General features: G+C 28.9%; 1 protein-coding gene across 1 annotated transcript; it reads left to right on the top strand.

The window, feature by feature from the left end:
• The first annotated feature begins 220 nt into the window (after positions 1 to 220).
• Positions 221 to 3,225, top strand: LOC112751993 (scarecrow-like protein 22). The gene has a single exon (XM_025801357.3). It carries the CDS (start codon positions 800 to 802, stop codon positions 3,002 to 3,004), a length of 2,205 nt encoding a protein of 734 aa, XP_025657142.1. The 5' UTR covers positions 221 to 799; the 3' UTR covers positions 3,005 to 3,225.
• Positions 3,226 to 19,605: the final 16,380 nt, after the last annotated feature.

The raw sequence follows: 19,605 nt of genomic DNA, 5'->3' as shown, positions 1-19,605 counted from the left end.
TATAAATAATAAGATAAAATATTTATTTATTCTTAATATTTAATTTTATTATTTTTTATGTGCTTAAAATTATATAAAAATAAAGAATTCAAAATATAACATATAACTTTGGAAAATATAACACGTGCAATACTAATTATATTAATTGAAATTTAATATTTTATAAAGATAAAAACAATAATATATATATTTATTATAAAATGGAGGGAGTATAAAAAAAATAGCAATAGTGAAAGGAGAGAGAGAGCGCGCACTTTACCACTTTTATACACTGCACGCATCCCATCCCAGAAAAACACAAACAACACAAAAAAAAAAAAAACGCACAAGAAGCAACAAAGAATCACATTCATGGCTTTCACCCATCACTGCAGCTATTTCGAGCTTAATAACGACCCACGCAACCAGCTGCAACCACAAAACAACAAGCTTTATTAGAGAGGTGCCCAAGTTTTTCTTTCTCTTTCTCTTTCTCTATTAATTATTGTTTCCCCCAACACCATGGGATTGTTTTAGTGTTTCCATCAGCAATTTATATTTACAATACCCCACCAAAAATCCAGAGCTTCTTCTTCCAATCCAAAACCAAAAACAAAAACTCATCTTTCCCTCCACCCTCTTATGTCCCAGCCTAATTTCCAGGCCTTGGTTGTGGATTTGTGAAACCAAGCCCCATTGCCGCGTTTTCTTTTGTGGGGTGGTGTTGTGGAGGCAAAAGGTTCAAACTTTGAATAAAGCTGGAGTCTTTTGTGTGGGTGGTTTCGTGGGTTCTTGTTGTTGTTGTTGCCAGGTTTGTTAAATGAAGGCGATGCCCTTTCCTTCTGAGGAATTTCAAGGGAAGGGAGTGTTGGATTTCTCTTCTTCTTATTGTTCTGCAACAGATCTGTTCTCACTGCTTCACCATCAACAGCAACTTGTTAATAATCATAGTATCCATCAGCCACCACCACCATCACAAGAAGGAAAGTGGAGGAGAAGGGAAGAAGAAGAAGAAGAAGAAGTAGAAGAAGAGAATAAAGGCTATGTGGGTTGCACTGAGCTCACATCTGTTCTTGACTCAAGAAGAAGCCAAAGCCCTCCTTCATCCACCTGCACAATGTCCTCTTCTCTTGGTAGCAGCAACAACAGCACAAGCAAAGGTAGTGCTGCTGGTGGTGGCTGCTCAGCCTCTGCTGCAGCACTAACCTCAGAGAATCCTCCTCCTCCTCCAGAAGGATCCATGGAGAAATGTGGTGGGGCAAGAATGATGGATGACTGGGAGGGTCAAGATCAGTCCATTCTGAGGCTAATCATGGGTGATGTTGAGGACCCTTCTGCTGGTTTGACCAAGCTCTTGCAAACTGGCTCTCGTAATGTTGATTTCGGTTCTTCAGGGTTTGGTGTTGTGGAGCAAGGAGGATTGGTTATGGACCCTTCTATGCCTGGGAATTACCCTGCTTTCCCATTCCTTGGGGCTGAGAATATGGAGAGTCACAATGCAAAGAATGGTTGTGGTGTTTCTGAACCCATGTTTGCTTCCGGTAACAATCCTATGTTGGTGTCCGCGGCTCCGACTTCGGGTGTGTTTGGCTTTCAGCAGCCTGTGTTTGGAACCGTGGATGAGAAGCCTCAGGTTATCAACCCTCAGTTTATGATGAATCATAATCAAGTTCAGTTTTCAGAGAATCCTTCATTCTTTGTGCCATTGACATACCCCCAAATGCAAGAGCAGCATATTGTTTACTCTCAGCAACCGGCGAAGCGTGCGGCGGTCGGGCACAATTATCAGGTGCCGAGATTACCCCTTTTGGATTCGGGGCAGGAGCAATTCGCCAGGAGGCAGCAACAGGTGCAGCTTCCATTGTTTCCTCATCATCTGCAGCATCAGCAGAAGGTGAGTTCAGCCGGAGACGAGGCAAGCAACCAGCTTCAGCAGACTATGTTTGATCAGCTATACAAGACTGCTGAGCTGATAGAAGCTGGTAATCCGGTTCTTGCGCAAGGGATATTGGCGCGGCTCAATCACCAGCTCTCCCCCATTGGCAAGCCTTTTCAGAGGGCTGCTCTCTACATGAAGGAGGCATTGCAACTACTGCTCCATTCAAACATTCCCAATTTCATGCCTTTCTCGCCCATCGGCTTCATATTCAAGATTGGAGCTTACAAATCATTCTCAGAGATCTCACCTGTTCTCCAGTTTGCAAACTTCACTTCCAATCAAGTCCTCATTGAAGCTGTAGAACGTTTCGATCGAATTCACATTATTGACTTTGATATTGGGTTTGGAGTGCAGTGGTCTTCCTTTATGCAAGAGCTTGCCTTGAGAAATAGCAATGCGTCTTCTCTTAAAGTTACTGCCATAGTTTCGCCTTCGAATTGTGACGAGGTTGAGCTGAATTTCACAAGAGAGAATTTAAGTCAGTATGCAAAAGACATCAACTTATCATTCGAGCTCAATATCTTGAACATTGAATCATTGAGCTCCTCTTCCTTTCCACTGGCAAGTCAGTTCTTCGATAGCGAGGCAGTTGCTGTAAATATGCCGCTTTCTTGTTTCACTCATCATCCGTCGCTGGTTCCATCGGTCCTTCATTTTGTCAAGCAGCTTAGGCCAAAAGTGGTGGTTACTTTGGACCGGAATTGTGACCGAATCGATGTGCCACTTCCAACCAAAGTAGTCCATGTTCTTCAATATTACTCAGCCTTGCTCGAATCGCTTGACGCCGTGAATGTGAACCTCGACGTCCTCCAAAAGATCGAGAAGCATTTCATCCAACCATCCATTAGGAATGTGATCACAGGTCACCACCATTACCATTCACAAGAGAAGCTACCTCATTGGAGGAACCTCTTTGTTCAATCTGGATTCTCATCATTCACATTCAGTAACTTCACAGAAGCTCAAGCAGAATGTCTGGTGCAGCGTGCGCCGGTGCGAGGGTTTCAGGTCGAGAGAAACCATTCCTCTCTTGTTCTATGCTGGCAGCGAAAAGACCTGGTCTCCATTTCGAGTTGGAGATGCTAAACCATGCAACAACAAAAGCACTTAATTAACCACATGATTCTTGAAGGTGCTTCAGAACTTACTACTGCAATTTATGTAATTGTTTGTGTAATTTAATCTAGGATTATTGATCAATCATGCCCATATGTTTTCTTAACTAAGATGGGTTCATTCTACTGTTTTTATTACTAGTATGTCTCTTTAATTGTGGGTATTATTATTAATTAATCATGACTTTCCCACTTCCATCTAGTAATTAATTGACTCTCTGTGGTTTAATTTCTATCTCCATTGTTCCTTTGTTAACTTGATCACAAAGCAAATTGCTTTGTTTGTAAGGAACAATGCTAATGTTGCCTCTCTGTTTATCACCATGCTTTAGTTTAGTTGCTTGATTTTGATGACTACTAGTATAATTAGAAAATGTTATGCCAAATTCAAGTCTTGTTGACTCTAAGTAATTAGTAGTGTTGTCTTTCACTTTGTCATAATCAAATGATGCAAGTTTGAAATAAATATTGCATGAGGTAGTTAGTGATTAAGAAATGTAGACACACAAAAAGCCAAGAGCATTTTTTAATTCTGGAACTGTGGCTTGTGCATTGGATTCATACTTTCATATTAAAATTTAATTTAAACATGATGAAATCAATAATGGTTCTTCATATAGATATTACAATTTATGAAGTTAAATTTCATGTTGCAAAAAAAGGCGGAAAAAGGTTATTTTTGTGTTGATACATTTATTTTTGTGATGTGTCAAAAAGTTGAAAGTGAATTATTATAAACATTAGGGAGTAACATTAAAACGTAACAATAAAGATTTGCAAGCACCTTAACTAAAGAGAAAGGTATCAAAGGAACCTTAATAAGTGAGATAAACATGGATCTTATTGAATTGGAGGGATTTGAAGATTGATTTGTTCCTCTAATGAAAAATTCACTTTTTAGGTGATCATTTATAAAAGTATAAATCTATGGGAAATTAGGAATTCATCTTACTACCATACTTTTGGCCCTCTTCAAAGGTATATAAGTTTAGAAGGCTTAAATCAACTTGGGTTGGTCGAGTAGTCAGTTTAGTCATGACTCTTAAATGGAGCTCAAATCTGCGATAAATTAGTCTGGGTTGGTCGAGTAGTCAATTCACTCGTGACTCTTAAATGGAGTTCAAATCTGCGATAAATTAGTCATTGACTTATCGGGTTGGGGACACTGTAGGACACCCAAAAAAAAAAAAAGTACAGAAGATTCTAAATATCTTGAATGAAGAAGATGCTTTGCTTCCCATTCTTTCTAAAGCTGAGTACCATCATCTCCCACCTGTGCACGGAATCCCTTCATGAATGAAGAACAACCAATATCAATAATAATAACAACAATAACATATTGTTTTGGGCTTTAATATTTGAATTAGGTCCTAATTTTATTTTTGCGGTTTATTTTTGTTTCAAATTTTTTATTTCATCTTATTTTAATGCTGGTCAAAATTAAAAAAAAAATATTTTTCTAAAAGTATATATTTTTTCCATTATTAGTTTTAGAAAATTGTAACTATCGTAATTGTGATGGTCATCATGATAATTATAGCAATTTGATAGTGAAATTGACAAAGGAATAATAAGAAAGAAAAATACTAATAAAGAGAAAATTTTGAAATAAAAGTTGTAATTTCAACAAGAGAATCAAACTCAGTTCTGGACTCTAGATTGAACTGGTTGGTTTAACTGAATAAATCGAAAACTAGTCATTAAACTAGTCCAGTTTAAATAAAACCCTAATTGGTCATGAACCAGTCAAGAAATTGAAAAAATTGATTGAATCCGTATATTTTTTAGTAATTAACCGGTTTAAAATAATAAAATAAAAAAATTTATTTTTTTAAAATATTTATTTATATATAAATATATTATTTTATTATATTCGGTTTAATAATTGAACTTTGGTTAAATCTTTAAATTTCTAACTCTGTTAATTTGATGACTAATTTGATTTTTAAAATCTTAAAAAATAAGATAAAAAAATATTTGAAATCAAATTTAATGTTTTAAACATTAAAATTAAATTAGAATTTCAGTCGTTTTATCCAAATAATAATAATAATAATAAAAAAAAAAACTCAAACTTAAAAAAAATCCTTTAGACCCCAAGTCGGATTTTGAACCGGATAAGACCGGACCTTGAACATCTCTTATTATACTTTATGATAACAAGATTTTTTGTCTCATCACTAGTCAAGTGAAATTTTTTTTTGTCTCGTAACCAGTTAGGAGATATTTTTTAATTTTGTCTCATTAGCAACAGAAACAGAAATGGAGTAGAAGAGAAAGAGAGAATCACACTAAGAAGTATTCTGGTTCAGTTGCTAAGAGCAATGCAGCCTACGCTCAGTCTCCATCACAATAATGATGGAATTTCATTATAATCAACTGATTACATACTCCAATTTTTTCCTAGGAACTACCATTCCTATCTAGGACAAGTCCAGAATCTATCCCCAAAACTGAACTTGACTTGGTCACCTATCAAGCTTTCAACTGCCAAGTGCTAACCCAACTTGCAAGGAATTCCCATAGAATCATGATACACAACACATAGATGTACAAAGGACCTCTAGGACACCTATGACTTTTTTTTTTCATTTTGTACCCTCTGCCTTTTACCTCTCACTGGCTTTTTCTTTCAAACCTCACACTGTTTGCCTTTTCACCATGAGACTTATACAGACAAAACTAAAGAAAAGAAAAACAAAATGTAACACATTGAATGAGAATAACTTTCGTTAACTTTGGGTAGCTATGAGAACTTTGTGCTTACTCTCATTGCTTCAAGTCTTGGCCGTTCACCCTTATTACAGAAGGGGAAGTTTCCAAGGTTGAAACAATTCAACCAAGCCACTTTCTTCTTCTTCAATATCAAGGCCGGTTCGGAAAGAGAGAAGAGAGAGGAAAAAACCAAAGCAAATCAACATGCATGTACTTCTCTCTCATCCCTTCTCATCAAGCTTCATCAATCTGAGTCTTCCATCTTGACTTTGTCCCCAAGAAAAAATTCTGACCCTTCATGAACTCTTGATCCTTAACAGCTCTATTTATTCCATTTTTGCTTCTTCCTTCATGTAGCCTCTGTAGCTACCTTCTATGATGGATGAACAAAAGTAGAAACAAACTTCACTTCAGAGATCTTTTTCTTTGACTGAAACGGATTGTTTCTACTCCACATCTTGCCCTTAGTGGCAAAAATCCTAGTCACGCCATACTGTAGATCTTCTTTTTGCAAGGGGCATAATCACCTTGACTGCTTACTTCTTTCTAACTTCTCTGCTTCTACCTCTAATAGCTTCTTCCATCTGCAGGGAAGAGATTGAAAAATTTTTTTTTTGAAAGTAATGAGTGAAATTAAAATCAATTAAAACCCACTCCTCATCCTTATGCATAGTAACGTGTGAGGTATTAAAAGCTATCAAATTAATGCAAACTTTCTCTTTTCTGTTATCAATACAATTAAACCAAGTTAATTGAATTTAAATACCACACAAAGAGAAAGTGGGTAACCGAACCACTTCTCTTTCCTTTCTTTTTCTTTTCAAATTTGGATTATGAGAATATTGGTCTTTTACTACAAAGATTTTAGGCTGTTCCATAATTTTCTGACCCAATTAACATTTGTAAGAAATAATTCAGCCACAATACTTGAAATATTTTTGTTTTATAGGCTGAATTTCCTCAACACATTTTACCATAATATTTTCATCCCAATAATCAAATTTGCACATTAGCAAAATTATTAATCAACAAATAAAAATAACAACTTAATAATTTTACAATTAATTAATTTTAAACAATGTTTAATCATCGTTATATTTTAAATTTTTCAAACTCAACATTCTTATATTATTATATTTAAAATCACGATATATTATTATATCAATTCCATTTTAAATTAAAGTTGCTATAAATTTTCTCAAGAATTTGCTACTATAGATGGAGTGATACTTCAAATTGATCTTTAACAATTTTTGTTTTGGATAAATTAGCTTTTGACAAATTGGCTTTGGTCTTTTAGCAGAAATTAGTCTCTAATTAAAATAAAGAAATAAATTCATTTTTTCGTCTTTTAAAATTTTAGATAATTTAATATTTTAATATTATTATGTTTTAAAAAAATATTTTATCAATAACGGATTAATTCAAAATAAAAATGATTAGGGATTAATTTAGAGTTTCACTCTGGTAGATATTATAATTTTAGCTATTAATGATTAGGGATTAATTCTATGACTCTTATTTTATAAATTTTATATTAAAATGATGATGTTTAAATGTTTATGACAACATTAGAAATAATTAATTTAAAAAAATATAGAGTACTAATATATTATCTGTTAATTTATTGGCAATAATAATTAATTATTATATTTTAAATATAATAATATTTTAAATACATGTATAAGGAATCACAAAAAAATACATGTATGAAGAAATACATTCAAAAAATACATATATAAAAATATTTTCATTAGACAATAGACACAGTTATAAAAAAGACATTTTTATTAGACATATTCACAAAGATATTTTTATTAAATATAATTATAAATAAGAATTGGTAGAAATTGATAGAAATATTATTGATAACGTAGCGGGATTGGTTAATTTATCACAAATAATTAAAAGAAAAAATATAATAAAAAAGGTAAATGGTTATAAAATTATGTGAATAAGAATTTTTTATTAAAAAAAATCTCCTGGAAGAGTTAGGTTAATAATACTGTAGCATATATTAACGAAAGTACAACACATTCCAAAAATAAAAATAAAAAACAAAAAAATCTACTTAATGAAAAGGTTCCAAAGATCTCATCCGCACGATTTCCTTCTTGCAATAACAAAAAAGAATCTTAGCCGTCGAAATCTGCATCGATATTTTCAAACCTTCAAAAAGCTTTCATTATCAAGTATCGTCAGATTCAGTTTCGAAAACCAGGCCAAAGCAGCTATTGTTCCGAAACTACCCTTTGGTCCCTATCTTCAACTAGCTTTGCACGTGGCTCCTCGAAATAAATCGAGGGTAAAAAAGTAAATTCGACAATTATGAAAAGCCAGAACCCAGTAACCTTTTTCTGTCCCCTTGGCCTCTGTTAAAAGAAAAATAATGAGAAAATTAAAAAAAAAGAAAAGAAAAAAAGAAAATAAGCCTGAAAGGCAAAGGTAACTCGCGTTTGGATAGCGTGGTCGCGTGTGAGCATTTCCATTCAAAGGTAAGGTCCCATCAACCACACATATATAGGACAAAATATGTTTTATAATTTTTTGGGTACATTTTTTTATAATTTTTTATTTTATTTAAGTTAGAGCTTATCAAGTTTGGAAAATTTTTATTTTTTATTTCTTTTGGATTTTAATATATATGATGAATATTATTATAATAATTATAGTGACTACAAAATTTTGATAGTCTTTAAAAGATGTTATTAAAATTAAAGTAATATTTTTAATTTAAAACATAAAAATAATAAACACACATATATATATATTCTTATTTTTAATATAATAATAGTTATTAAATAGATTATTTATATATGTAAAACTTGTATATAATGCATTTTGATTTTTTCTTTCAGGAATTCAATTATCAAGCAAATATATTATATCATTACCTTATATGATAATAGATTTTCTATACTCCAAATATTAATATGTTATTTTAAATAAACAAATTAAATTGTTTTAGAAAATTTGACTTCAAATAAATATTTTGTTTAAATTATGCTCACGGTTAACCTATTAACAAAAGTAGTGTATTTTACAAAGTTAAGCTTCACTTTAGTTTCTGAAATTGATAAGTTGTATTAATTTAGTATCTGTTTTTTTTTAATTAACTACAGTTTGGTTTTTTAAATTCAAAAAAATACATTTATATAGTTTTTATGTATTTTCTGTTATTAGAATTTAATGTCGTTGTGACGTGACTCAACTTTTGTTACACTGGACATATTAAAATGATGTTGCAGCATTTTAATATTAAAGAAGGCACTAAACAATGTCGTTTTAGGATTTCAACAAAACTAAAACATTAAACCTCTCCTTTTTATCACTTTGTCTTCTCCTTTTTCACTGAACTTAAAAAAAAAAAAACTAACTCTTTCATGGATGAAAAAAATTGAAAGTTGTTGGAAGAGAAAGTGTTTCTGGTTATCTTTTGGTTTTTACAAAATGTGTATCGGCACCGTAGAAGTTGAAAAGGGATTTAAAATGACTACAAACACTTTCTTTTCGAGCAATCTTCAGTTCTTTTCACCCATAAAAGAGTTTTTTTTTTTGAAATTTAGTAGAGAATAAGATGAAGTGATCAAAAGAGAAGGGTTTAACGTTTTAGTTTTGTTGAAACCTTAAAACGACGTCATTTAGTACCTTTTTTAACGCCAAAACACATACTACATCGTTTTAATATGTCCAACATGGTAAAGATTGAGCCACATCACAAACAACGTTGAGCTTCGGTGACAAAAGTTACACGAGGGACTACGTTGGTGTACTTTCTTAAATCTGAAAGATCAAATTATAGCAATTGAAAAGTTAATAACTAAAATATGTAATTCGTCAATCTCAAAAATCAAAGTGAGGCTTAACTTATATTTTACTGCTTTCTTATTATCATAACATAAAAATATAGAAACTTTTAAATATATAAATTTGTTTGGAAAAAAGAGATAAATATAAGAATAATAAAATATTGTTGTCGTAGAATAAAATTTGTTTGACATTTTTAAACCAAAATATTAGAGATAATGTGATAAGGATATAAACATGAATTTTTTATTTTGTTTTTGACTCTTATCTTTATATTTTGAGTAAAGTGATGACAAATAAATTTTTGAGAATTTATATTTTAAATAAATTAATTTTAAAAAAATATTAAATAAAATCTTTTAGAATAATAAATATAGACACATTATTTTTAAATTAGTCCCTATAATCAATTAGGATAAAAAAGTCTTAATTTAAATTAATTTATCCACATTTATTATCATAAAAAATTTTATTGATATTTTTTTAAAAAACTAATCTATTTAAAATATAAATTTTTAAGGAATTTATTTATTATTTTACTCTTAAATTTTTGTTCTGAGGTACTTATTAACCATAGTTTAATCTTTAGGAGAAAGCCATTAACAATGAAAAACTTGATGAAACTATGAAAAATTTAACACGTGATTTCATACATACCCTAATGCCATAAGCGGCAACACTTACAAACTGCCGCTAAGTTATTTTTTTGGGGGTTTAGGCGGCGGAGGTTGAATACTCTTAAATCAACCGCCGCAAAACTGTTTTACTATGAGACTACTATTGGGTCTTGCAGGATATTTTACACTATGTTTGGATCAATGGAAATTAGAAGAAAAGAAAACTGAAGGAAGGAAAATTGAAGGAAAATGGAATTTTCCCTTGATTGGATCAGCACAGAAATTGGATGGAAAAGGAAAATAGTAACGTAGGCCCCATATCCAAGTTTTCTTTCCCAACTTGCGAAGAAAACTGCTGAGGGTTTCAAAGTAAAAGCAAAATTACTAACATGCCCATTATTAAAATTAAAAACAAAATTTATAATATTTAATAAAAAATAAAAAAATAAATTTAAAAAATATTATTGTTTATAATAATAATACATTAAAATTCTAAAATATAATTAGAAACACTTTTTTTATTAAAAAAATAATTTAAATATATTAATATATTATCATTTACATATAATATATATAAGGGTATTAATGTAATTTTATACTATTATAATTTTTTTTTCTTTCCATCTATTTTCTCTTAATCCAAACAATATACAAATAACTTTACTTTTCTTTCTATTTTCTTTCCACTCATTTTCTTTCCTCCCATTTTCTTTCCTTCCACTTTCTTTTCTATATCCAAACAAAGCATTAAAGCGGTTTTAATGGCAGTTTTATGCTTGCCAAAGCGTCACATAAAATTTGACTTTTTGCAACTGCTTTTAAACCACCACCAATCGTTAAGGGTATTTAGTGTAACTGTCGCAGCATAGCCGAATTTGGTATGCTGGCAGTATCATTAAACCGCCACAATTTGACATTTTTGTTATGATTGCTGCAAGGTTTCTTGTTAAAAATGCTAAACAAACAAAAATAGTAAACATAGCTTACTAAATACTAATCTCATAAATTTAAATAAAAAATAAAAATCAATAAAATCTTATGTCTGACACTAATTTTTTAGTATAAATATAAAAAATAAAAAACACCATCTATAATAATATCGCTTAGTTTCATAAAATATTGGTGTAACTTATTTTATTATAATATGTTGCATGTAAGTTTATTTTCGCATATAATAACATCTTGTAAGATATACATCATTAATTCATTATATTGTTTGGTTTTTGGGACTATATATTAATGGATCCCTTCTGAAATCACATGGATTAAGTACAAATGGAGCCCACTTAAGACTAGTTTAGTGAAATCTCTTTACTTTCAATTAGCTTCACTTTTCATCAAACATAATCATAATAATTTAATGATTGAGGCCATGTTGCATGCGAGAGATGTTTGCCTTCCCATTGTAATGACGTCATGGATAAATATTATTTTTCATTTAACAGGTTTTTATTCGATTTTTTTTTTCATTTACCTGTGACAAAAGATTAAAGATTTTTTTTTCAGAGTTTAAAAATATATAAAATTTTTGTAATTAATTTTTCTTAAAATTTAAAAAGAAAGAATGTCCAAACATGCATGCCATCAACACTGTGTTTAGTTCTGAGAATAGTATAAGACAAGATATTAAGAACAAGACATAAAGGATAAAAATAAAAAATAATATTTTTATATTTTATTTAATAATAAATTTAAATAAAATCTAATTTATTTTTATTTTTGTATTTAAAAAATTTAAAAAATATAATAATAAAAAATATAATTATAAAAAATTAATAAAATAATAAAATAAAATAAAATATATTTTTTGTTAATATTTTTATATTTATCTTATTAAAATAAATACAAAATATATTAATTTAATATTTTTAAATATAATATTTTTATTTATATCTTATCTATAAAATATAATTTTATATTTTTGTATTCTTGTCTCAGCATATATCACATAGCTCAATAAACAACAAAGTACTTGCTAGCCATGGACAGCTTTGCAAATTAATTTTTGTTTAAGATACCATAATTAATTAGTTTAGTTAATATAATGGATGATAGTTCTAACTCATGGTAGAATAGTAATATTTTTAATATTTTGTTCAAGCTTTTATAATTAAAAGCAATAAACCATGCCGGTGGTCCAGTGGAGGCAGAATTGCCCCCACAAAACAAAATAGAAAATGGAGTTAGAGGACCACTCTTCAACCTTTGGGCCAGCTTATCACTATTTAATAATTAATTAAAAAGAGGGAACTGTGGTGGGTTCCTTTATCATTATATTGTTTCCTTATTTTTTTTCTTTTTTTTAATAAATTAAAAAAATATTTTTAAAATAATTATGATTTTATTTGTGACAATTTGACAACATTTTACCTTGAATTGATTAAATAATTAGTTTACTCATTCGTTTAAATAAGTTTAAGAATTTAAATTTTACCTTATGTTATACATTATAATTATCGGTCAATATTAAATTTTTAAATAAAATTCAAATTTACAATAAATTAATCTTTAATATATCAAATTATAAAATCTCATGAGAGAGAGGAAAAAAAAACGATTGCCTATTAGATGATATGCCAATTTTAGCAAATATAATAATGTCAACATAATGGTATGTCAGTACAAAAATAAAATGATAATATGTTCAAATAATGGTGATTTAAAAAATTAGGTTTGTTCGATGTCTTTCAACAAAAAATAGAAATGTGTGTTTATCCTAATTTTATTATTGTCATTTTTAAAGTACATAGAAAATTAAACAAAATTTTATTTTAGACAGAAGTTTTTATCTATATTTATTCCTTCCCCGAAAATATATATTGTGGCCCATAATCTATCACCCAAGAATTACAATATATATGTCCCTAACTTTAATTGTGACTATTTCTAAAAATAATATATTTATATGTGTAAAACAATCATATAAATAATGGTACATGAATTAAAATGACTATAAGTAAATAAAATTCTCTATAATGGTAAATTATACAGTACGATATTGATCAATTTGATCCAGATTTGGTTTGATTAATTTTAAATATGAATATTGAAATAAAATTAAATTCAATCTAATTAGATTTTCAAGTGTAAATTAAAAAAAAATACTCTAATAATAATATAAAAATTTTAATTTAATCATTTGGATAGATTTTCAACTTTTTTGAAGTGGCTTTCAGCCTTTATTTTTGTATTGTATCCCTATCTAGCTAGCTTATTAGCTTAATGTAGTTAAAATAAATAGTGTTGACCCCGTATTATGTGAGGCCAAAATCTAAGTGGAGTTGGTGCTATAATGACATAAGAAAAGAAAGACAAACAAATTAAAGAAGGTTTTAATTTGCAATCAGAGGTTATATTAAATTGGATCAACTACTAGTTTAATAAGGATTGGTAGGTTCAACTATATCTAAAGAGTAATAATATACTACATTACTACTATGTAAAGGCCAATGCAGTGCATACATTATGAAATTATTCACTCAAAAACTTAAATTGATATAACTAAAAAATACATTAATAATGATATCTCTAATATATCTTATTATTCGACCTTTTTTAGGTTTGAAACAATTATTATAGACATTTCTTGTTTTGTTAGTTTGTTTTATGTTAAAATTCTTTTTTTTTTCGATATTAAGAATTGAATTCTAAATTTTTTTAGTTTTAGCAAAATGATAATATATAGCATCTCATAAAATGACTTATATCAAAAGTTTAAACTGATATTAGACACGTTAGACATAAATTTAAAGTAGTGCACTTTTAAGATATAACAACTTTTAATTTGTCAAGAACCTTCAATGGAACAATCTTGCTTTAGATTTGAGTTTTTTCTCCCAAAAATATTCACTAACGGAACCCAACAAATCCATATTTTTGTTGAATAGAAAACCTAATAGTCAATCAATTTTAAAATCGTATTAAGCAATAACTCGGTCCATATTTATCTATTTTTTTTAAATTGCTTAAAAAAAAAAGTGAACCAGAAAATAAACACTAATTCACGTAAGAAACCCTCGGAGAAATACAATAGAAGAAGAAAGGAATATAAAGATTATGGTCCTGGGGAACAAAAGGAATTTCTATTTGGTAAGTGCTATTGTCATTTTCAGTTAAGGAATTGTGTTTTTTTCTTCAAAAAAAGAAAAAAAAAAAGAAAAAAAGAATTGTGTAATTTACTTTTATGCACTTTGACAGAGGTGGAGCATTTGCCTTGCCCTCCACAAATTTGGACCCACCCCACACATCAAGATTTTGGTCTTTGCATTCTTCGGTAGCTTTCATTTGGTAGGGAGAAATTCCAAGATTTTATATATAGTGACGGAACAGAAAATTAAATGGGATGGTGAAAAAAAAAAAATAAAACAGCTATATGTAAAAACCTAAAATTAAAATTCTAGCTATTATATTGATTTTTTAAATATAAGATCTAGAATTATTATCATATAAGTGTGATGAAAAGTACATGAATAATATATATATATATATATATATATATATATATCAATTTTATTAATGTTATATTTTATTTTTTTCAGTTGGTTTGATTTTATTTAATTTTTTAATCTCAATCTTGATTAAAGTTATTATTAATATAATATAATAACTACTTTCATCACTTTGTGGTATTAATATTGATTAACATAATTATTTTTACCTCTAACATAAAATTTAATAAGGTAACTTTTTTTTTTAAATGTGGGAACAAACACATTGTTATAATGGAGACAATATATATACATCCATATATATATATATGAATGCTATGGTGCCTAAAAGATGTTGTTTATTTACTAAAAAAATGTTAAAAAATAATATTTAATTTAAAAAATATAACAATAAATAATTTTTAAAAAATTAAAACTTACTACAAAAGGTAAGTTAGGCAAAATTTAGGTACCAATTCATAGACACCATAGAATTGGCCATATATATATATATATATATATATATATATATGCTTGCTTAGCTGCTTCTTTTGTTTTCCTAAGGATCAATGGGGGCAAATGTCCCTACACCTACAAGTGTAGATCTATCCCTGTATATAGATGGGTTTAACGTGCAAATATATACATAAAATTTTTATATTTTTTCCCAAAATAAACTAGCTAACCTTTCATAAGAATTAAGAACATATATCTTATACTATTTAACTTTATTTATGATTTGACATTTTTTTAACTGTTGTATTGTATTTTTCATTTCAACTACTTTTTGCACCATAAAATTAAATGATCAAGATACCAAATATGTGAATGGAATAAAGAGCAAGCTTTAAATATTTTTTCTTCTTTATTTTATCAGAGCATATATGTATAAGAAATTCCCCAAGGGAGGACCATGCATGGTCCATATATATTGGGCACTACCAATCAATTATCAAATTAGAATCCTAAGTTTAAGAGCTATGTATGTAATGCATGCATATGCTAAATTTTTTCAATGGATACAAATTATATTATGTTTAAAAATAAATATATATGACCCCATTATATGTTTTTTTTTTTTATCATTAACTGTTTATCTATTTCATTTTATTTTATTTTAAAAATAAAATCAATTACAAACATATATATGGGAGAGAGGATCCAATTGACAAAAATCCTCAAACAATGTGGCCTTTATTCTTTAAAGTATACCTTTTGGCCATTTTAGGAGAAGAAAGCGAAAGAACATAAGCAAATGAAAGCAAAAGAGACCCTCCTTTTTTATTATATATATTATAGGAAGAATTTTAAATATTCTTAAAATACCAGTATTTCAATCATTTTAGTCGTTAATATCAATTAATTATAAAAATATATAATATATATTAATTAAAATTAACGATTAAAATTTATAAAAGAATAAAGTATACTTTTTGTTCTTGAAGTTTGGTAAAAATTTTAAAAATATTCCTAAATTTTATTTTGTTTTAATTTTGTCCTAAAAGTTCAATTTGCATCAAAGATATCCTCAACGATTAAATTTTCAAAAAATTTAAGACCAATCTAACAATAATACATGAAAAATATGTTTGATTTGCTTGTGTTGAGGGCCCGTTTTTATAAAATTGTTGTTGAATTGGTTTTAAATTTTTTGAAAAATTAGCTGCTATTAGGAGTATATTTGATGCAAATCGAAAACTTCTCGGACAAAATTGAAACAACATAAAATTTAGAAATATTTTTAAAACTTTTGTCAAATTTCAGGGACAAAAAATATATTTTACCCTTTATAAAATATTGGTATTTCAGAAACATTTGAAAATTATCCTATGTTATATATCAGAAATGTTTTGTAACAAAAAAATTAGTCAAAAATAACGAAAATTTGTCTTATTTAATATTTATTAATTATTACTATAATTAATAAATATTATATAAAACAAATTTGGACTGTTTTTTTTTTGTCTTAGTATTATTGATTATATATTTTTTATTTTTATTGTTATTTATTTTGTCACGTATCCAAAGAAATAAATAAAAGAAAAAACCATGATTATATTAGTGATGCCTTTAGTCACCTCATAATTGAAACTTGAAAGCAGATTCTGAGAGGGGTCGAGAGAAAGAACCCTCGCTCCAAGGCATCTTCTGGATATGGAAGGCCATGCACATATAATAATTGTCATTGTTTGTTTTATTTTTGTTTAGCAAATTAAAGTTATGCAAAATTGGCCTCCGATCCATTGGAAAGTAATCTATAATGAAAAAACACCTTTCTATTAAGAAATTCAATTATGCCCTTTTTTCTTGAAGAAGCCTCCTCCTAGGATCAATAATTGTTGGGAGCACAGATATGCTATAAAGACTCATCATCGGCCACATTTGGCAGCATTTTAATTTGTTCCTACTTCCTAGCTAACAATAATGCTTTAAAAAAAAAAAAAAGGATTTAAAACGTTGGATTTGGCATAAAATGAAGCCTACAATAGTACGATCCTTCCAGTCAGTTATTTTCATTTTTCAGCCCGTTAAGAGCAATAAAATTAATCACACGTATGTAACTATTACTTCCAAAATAAAAAAATAAAAATAGAAATTTGTTGCTTGTGTGCTGAATTATACATGCAAAATTAAGTATGTATTATTAGAATTGAGATTGAATGAGTGAATTTAATTTAATTTTAAAAATTAATTTATTAGTTGAAGAATGATTTATATTTATAAATTTTTTAAAGATGTTATTTTTTAGCAGTATATATCTTTCATGTCTAGAAATGATTATCTGGAATATGAATATTTGTAAGTGAATACCCAATAACATTGAATTGAATAGACTCTAATATTATATTAGAATTGAGATTGAGTGGGTCTAATTTGTTAGGCTGATAGTGTATTTATCAGTTAGTTAGTACAATAAGCTAACCATTCAGTTAGACAGTTACTCAGTTAGTTAAGCTGAATTATCCATTCTGTGTCTATAAATAGCAACTTCTGTAACTGATTCAGTTAAGATACCAATTCAATTACTCCTTTTTTCACTTATTTTCTCTCTCTCTTTTTTATTCTCTCTTCTCTCTTCTCTCTCTAATTTTCTCATCTGCTCTAACCTTTTTCTAATGGTTTCTGATACTTTTCGTGATATCAGAGCCTCTGATCCATGACAATTTTAACACCTTTCACTGCATAAGCTCAAACTAGCACAACAACAACAACTACAATCACGAACTTCCCTGCAACAATCAAGCTTGATGATGATAACTACAAAGTCTGAAAGAGACAAGCACTAGCGTGTGTCAAGTCAAATCGACTAGAAAATCATCTCCATTTTAGAACAATTTCTTGAAGGTTTAATTTTAAAAAAGATTAAATGAACGAAAAGTAATCTCAAGAATTTGAAGATTGAGAGCAACACAATGAATGTTTAGTAGCGCAGATGCTATCGGTAATGGATGTAAGATTTGTCAATAAAATAGTAGAATACACGTATGCATATGAAATTTGGAATGCACATAAAGAACATTTTGCAGCTCACCTCAAATCGAAGATAAGATCTCTGAAAATACAATTAAAAGCGATCAAAAAACAAGATTCCACTACCTCAAAATACATTGTAAGAATCAACAAGGTAACAGACTCCTTAATTGCTCTTCGAACTCCATTGTTAAAAGAAGAATATTTTGAACATGGTTTAGGTGGATTCAATGAAGAATTTAGTGCTTTCATCACGGTAATCAATGCTATATCTGAACATATGACATAAATGATTTCAAAACTCAACTCTTAGCTCAAGAAGAGGTAAATGAACGATTCAAAAAGTCTGAGTTGATATTGGCACAAACAAATGTGATGCAAAAAGAATCTGATAAGGGTGAAGCATATGAAAACTACAACAAACATTATGACAACTTTAAACACAATTATGAAAGAAAACATGGCAGAAGAGACAGAAGCAGGTTTTTTAGAAGTGGAGGAGGTAGATATTAGCCATCTTGACATCAAAATAATAGAGCTCAATGTCAATTATGCAACAAAATTGGGTATATAGTTAGGCAGTACTATCACAGATTTAATCACAACTATCAAAACCCTCTTTCTCAACACTTGACAACCTCCTCCTCCAAGCACATCCTTTCACGATGCCATCAACTCTCCTCACAACACTAATAACTCCACATCAGTGAGATCCCCAGCCTCTTCCTCACTGCAAGCATTACTTACCAGAACTAGCAACAATAACACAGGATGGTATCCAGACTTAGGCGTCTCTCCTCATTGGCGAGCAGCCACTACAAGAAAAACGTTGAGTACTATTGAATTTTTTAAAAAAAAAATTTGCCGATAACTTGTTTACTGTCAGATTTAGTAGCAGAATAAATTTGACGGTATAAACCTCGCCGGTAATTGTTTATCGTCGATTTTTTTCGTCCGCTGCTAATTACCGACGGATTTAGTGGCGGATATAAACCTTTAATTACGAAATTCTGGACCTCATTACCATCAAATTTTTTTTCTAGTAAATCCGACGGTAAACTTAAATTTTAATTTTTTTAAAATTTATTTGAAAATTCAATATATAATTTTAAATATTTAATCTAATAATTTCTAAATTAACAATTTAATAATTTTTAGTTAAAAGTTCACAAACAAATTTAAATATCAAAGTTTATTATTAAAAAAAAAGAGAATTCAATTAAGTAGAAAAATCAAATTTAAAATGCATCAAACCCTCAATTACAAAAATTGAACAATATTAAATTAGAAATCGAAGAAACAATACTGATAAGCATTAGAGATTAGGCTATACTAATACTACTACATTACATAAAGAATCTGTTGATTTTGAAAAATTCCAAATTATTATGATGATCAAACATCAATTAAAAAGGGAATAAAATACAAAATTGTTAACTTAATTGTATTATAATGATAATCTGGTTGATTAACAATTTTGTTGTGTGTAGATTTTGTGACTGGGCCAAAAATTAAACAAAGCCCAATGTGATGAT

The sequence above is a fragment of the Arachis hypogaea genome, chromosome 2 (genome assembly GCF_003086295.3).
Source record: "Arachis hypogaea cultivar Tifrunner chromosome 2, arahy.Tifrunner.gnm2.J5K5, whole genome shotgun sequence".
NCBI classification, from domain to species: domain Eukaryota; kingdom Viridiplantae; phylum Streptophyta; class Magnoliopsida; order Fabales; family Fabaceae; genus Arachis; species Arachis hypogaea.
This window is presented reverse-complemented; position numbering and strand designations above follow the sequence as displayed.

Coding starts and splice junctions, on each gene's coding strand:
- LOC112751993 (XM_025801357.3), top strand. CDS start 800: ATGAAGGCGATGCCCTTTCCTTCTGAGGAATTTCAAGGGAAGGGAGTG.